Source organism: Oratosquilla oratoria, chromosome 20, assembly GCF_046742065.1.
Source record: "Oratosquilla oratoria isolate Oo_2021 chromosome 20, ASM4674206v1, whole genome shotgun sequence".
In the NCBI taxonomy this organism is placed as follows: Eukaryota; Metazoa; Arthropoda; class Malacostraca; order Stomatopoda; family Squillidae; genus Oratosquilla; species Oratosquilla oratoria.
The window spans coordinates 53386477-53391476 of record NC_134796.1 but is presented as its reverse complement, the minus strand read 5'-3'; the positions used below and the strand labels follow the sequence as shown (position 1 = coordinate 53391476).

Below are 5000 nucleotides of genomic sequence, written 5' to 3'. Positions count from 1 at the left end.
CTTGGCTTTCCTCGTTGTCCTGGTGATCAAACCTCCGGGGTATTTCAGCTTCCTAAAGGTATTCTTGATGTAAGTAAGTTCATCCTCTAGGAATTCTTCACTGCAGATACGAAAAGCTCTGAGAAAGAAACCTATTAGAACACCCGTTTTAACACGTCTGCTGTGTGCTGAAAAATAATGGACAAAGTCGTCCCTATTGGTGGGTTTCCTGTACACCGAGAAACTTACCTGTTGAGAACCTCTGTGTATCAACGTGTCTATTAATGGTAAATTACACTCTTTTTCTAGTTCAACTGTGAATTGAATGTCTTTATTCACAGCGTTGAGTCTTCTCAACTTATTTTCTATATTAGTTCTTTTTGGCATCACCACGATTATGTCATCCACGTACCTTAACCAAGTGGTACCTCTTCCCATGATGTTGATGTATTTGTCCATTTCTAATACTTCCATGAATAAACATGCCATGACAGCAGATAATGGACTCCCCATTGCGAGACCTCTAATCTGTTTAAATTCAATGTTGTTAAACATAAAATATCCAAATTTGACACACATGGAAATAAGTTTTATATAATCAGATCTTGGGACTGGAAGGATATCATCATCGATATCTGTTGTTACTTTCTTCACTGCTTCTAGGGCATCAAAAATAGAAACATTTGTGAATAACGCTGTTATATCGAAGCTTGCCAACTTTTTATCACTTACATTTAGATCTTTAAGTCTCTGGATCAGGTCGGAAGAATTTCTTAAATGGGCCCCGCTGATGGAACCGATGACGTTGGAAAGGGGTTTTGCCAGACATTTCGCTAGTCTGTGCGGAGCGCTACCAATCCCTGAAGTTATGGGCCTCATGGGGATATTTACCTTATGTACTTTAGGTAGACCGTGCATTAATGGGGGTTTTGGAGCTTCTTCTAGTAATCCTAACAACTTTTTTCCCCTGGTTGATTTACGTAGGATTTTTCTCGCTTCTGTGTTGAATCTTGCTGATTCTATATCAGCGTTGCCGGCCGGTTGTCTTTCGTATGTTGATTCATCATTCAAAAGATCGGACATTTTGTCCAGATAGTCAATTTTATTTAAAATAATTACTCCGCCGCCTTTGTCGGCGTGGGTGATAATAATGTCATTATCATTACTCAAAGTCTGAAGGACTTCTCTAAATCTTTTGGGAATAACAAAACGATTACAATCGGCCAAGGCTTGGTAACATGTTATTACCCCTTGGGTGAAACCTTTATCAACTTCGTTCTCAGACCATTTATAATTATTGTTCACATTTCTCTTGTAGTCCTTACCTTTTCCTCCTATATCAAATTTAAGTCCCAAAGACAGTACCAATTTCTCGTTTTTAGATAGCTATCTGTCTGAAAGGTTGGTCACAAAGTTATTCCTTTCCAACTTGTTCCAATCACTGTTAATACATAGCCAAAGTAACCTATGTTTAATTTTTTGTTCTAGTAAAACATAATCCTTATTTAATCTACTTACCAGCCAGAAGGGTAGGGTTACCTTTCTCTTACCATCGCTGATTTCGTCCAACTTGTCCTGTAGCGTTTCAGTTTCGTTAGCCAAAGGGAAAACATGACGCTCATACCTTGGCGGGTTCCCTCTCACTACGAATATAAGAATTGTGATCCGTCTGTAATGCTGTAGTCCTTTGAAGAAGACCAAGTTGGTCGCAACGTTAGGACAATAAACTCTATTCCTAACACATCTTCGTTTGCCCTTCCCCACCCACATTCTCTCTCATATGTATATATGTATATGTATATATATAAATGTATATATGTCTATGTATATATATATATGTATATATATGAATATATGTATATATATGTATTTAAATATATATATATATATATATATATGTATATATGTATATATATATGTATATGTATATATATATATGTATATATATGTGTGTATATATATATGTATATATATATGTATATATATATGTGTGTATACAGTATGTATATATGTGTGTATATGTATATATACATATATATATATATATATATATGTATATATATATGTGTATATATATACATATATATATTTATATATATATATATATATATGTATATATATGTATATATGTATAAATATATGTATATATATATACATATATATATATATATTTGTATATATATATGTATATATATATGGATATATATATATATATATGTATATATATATGTATATATATATATATATAAAATATATATACATTCTCAAGAAACTTATAAGCATGATTTTTTTCTTCAAATGTTGAGTTCAGCTGGATTAACCAATGACATTAGAGATGTCATGTCTATATTTGATCAATACTTATTCATATGTAACTAAAGTCTGTTTTCGTAAAAGATAATGATCTCGAATGAAATTGTATATATACTCTATCTTATTTTATTTTTCATTTACCTATTTATTCATTTATTAATTAATTAGCTTATTTATTAATTTGTCTGTATTCCTTTTTTTATTGAATTATTTGTTTGTTGATATGCTTAGTTCCATATTTATTTCTTTGTTTGTTTAATTATTCATTCATTTATATCTCTATTTATTTTATTTTTTATTATTATTTATTTGTTTATTTCAAGAGCGATGAAGTAATATTGTCTGATCCTTTTTTTATTTTTATTTTATTTTGGGGACTCTTTTTGGGTGGAGGGGGTTGTCATATATCCAGGTTTTTTTGACACATTGTGCTCTATAAATCCCCTCCGCCACATTACTCTTGTGATTTTGTCGAGATGAGAATCAACGAGGTAACCAGCGACTTCGGCGATTTGCTTGACATCACCAAGATCACGGAGGAACAACAAGTCACTTCGAGGGACTCACACAAGGACATCGAACCCACAGTAGGATTCTTCGTCTGTGACTTCAACGATGAAAAAGTCTCCACCAAGGTCAAAGAGACTATCAGAAAACGAAAAATTTCCCATTCCGAAGAACAGGAATCATCGAACGGAAATAAGAAAATGAAAGTTTCTGATGTTTTTGATCCACAAAGCAACTGGAAAGAGATCAGTTTGCTTGGTACTGGTGGATTCGCTTCTGTCCAGCTTCTAGAAAACGCTTCTTCGGGTCTTCTGTGTGCCAGGAAATCGATCAAGATCATTCGAATCGATTGGCAACAAGAAGAGATCAAAATTCATAAGAAGCTGGACCACACTAACATTATCACCTTCCTGGGCTCAGATACCAACGAAGAATACTTGTACGTCTTCCTTGAGTATGCCCCTGGTGGTTCTTTGAGCGAGAAGCTCAAACACAACGGACTCTCCGAGGAAAAGGTTCGTTTCTACTTTGTACAGTTGATGGAAGGAGTTAAATACCTCCATTCGCTCCACATCACTCACCGAGACCTGAAGCCCGGAAATCTTCTTCTGTCGAGTTCCGACGTTGTAAAGATCGGTGACTTCGGTCTCGCGTGTGAGTTTGTGGAAGGACAGTACCTGACCCGCAAATACGGGACTATGGCCTACATGGCTCCTGAAGTCTTCAAGAGACGTTATATGGGAGACCAGGCCGATATCTGGTCCTGCGGGATCATCTTGTTCAAACTCCTCACTACACGATGTCCTTGGAAAAGAGCCGTCGATGGAAACTCCAAATATGAGATTTGGTCCTCCTCAGTCATGTTCAAGGTGAGTTCTCAAATGCGAGAAAAACGACTATGGGAATCACTCTCCGAAGAAGCCTTTACTCTTGTCGAAAAAATACTCAATCCAACTCCAAAGGAACGAGCTACACTTACAAGCATCGAGGAAAATGCCTGGACTCAAGGCAAGAAAAATAACTTATAAATAACTTCATGAATTTCTTACACTAAATCATAAACAGAAGATCATTTTTTACGAAACTAATGCCTAAAGCATCTGGCGAAACATTTTTACTTTAATGGGATATTTCCCTCAGCTGAATAAAATCGTCTGGCGACAGCCGAAAATGCATATAAAAAACGATTCCATCCATTAGCACTTCGTCTTTTTATCGTGGTTATCAGTACCATTATCATCCTTTTTCTTCAGGGACTATTTCTTTATTACCATTCCTGGAATCCATTACACGTATTCTCTTTCTTGTTTTCGTCTTCCAGCTTTCATTTGTCCTTCGTCTATTTTGTACAATATACGGTTAAGGCCACTTTTTATCTATTCATCTATTTATTCTACTTGCTACTACTAGCAGGACCCGTGAAAATTCCACGGGATTTACGAAGGAGTCTTCAAAATCTCCCGAAGGAGTCTTCAGTCTCCAAAAGGAGTCGTCAAAGTCTCCCGACGTTGTCGTCAAATTCTCCCGTCGTCTCTCTCTTTCTCTTTCTCGTTAGGTCAATCATAAAGGCAACAACAAAAAATTTAATCGTTTATGTCATGTCACAATAAACATTTATAGACGTTTGATTATGTTCATGTAACCTATGATTAAAAATGTATGGACGTTTGAATACTGTTTGTTTATTTATTTATTTATTTATTTATTAATCTATCTATTCATGTACTTACTTTCGTGAAGTTCTGTCAGGAGCTCAGAAAGCAACGCGACATGACGTCACACGTTAAGCTTTGAATAAATGCCTTTTTTAATATTTCATTTATCGAAAGAATGTGATAAATAGGTGAATAAATCGTCTGTCTTTAGCCAGAATAAAACTACTTCGATTCCTTTGCACCGTGACGTCGTGTCATAAGAACATAAGAATAAAGGAGACTGCAAGAGACCATAAGGCCTACACTAGGCAGCTCCGTATCCATCACCACCTGTCATCCCCATCCATAAAGTTGTCTAATCGTTTTTTAAAACAACTGATAGTTTCAGCGCTTACTACATGGTTACTAAGTTTATTCCATTCATCGACCACCCTACTAGTAAACCAATTCTTGCCTATTTCCTTCTTAAATCTAAATTTGTCCAGTTTATACCCATTACTGCGAGTCCTGCCCTGTTGTTTTATTATGATGACCTTGTTTGCATCA

The 5000-nt window shown here is 35.4% G+C and overlaps 1 protein-coding gene across 1 annotated transcript; it reads left to right on the top strand.

Annotated features, from left to right (window-relative positions):
* The first annotated feature begins 2768 nt into the window (after window positions 1-2768).
* LOC143036315 (serine/threonine-protein kinase Chk1-like) lies at window positions 2769-3827 on the top strand. The gene has a single exon (XM_076203562.1). The coding sequence runs from the start codon at window positions 2769-2771 to the stop codon at window positions 3825-3827; it is 1059 nt and encodes a 352-aa protein (XP_076059677.1).
* Window positions 3828-5000: the final 1173 nt, after the last annotated feature.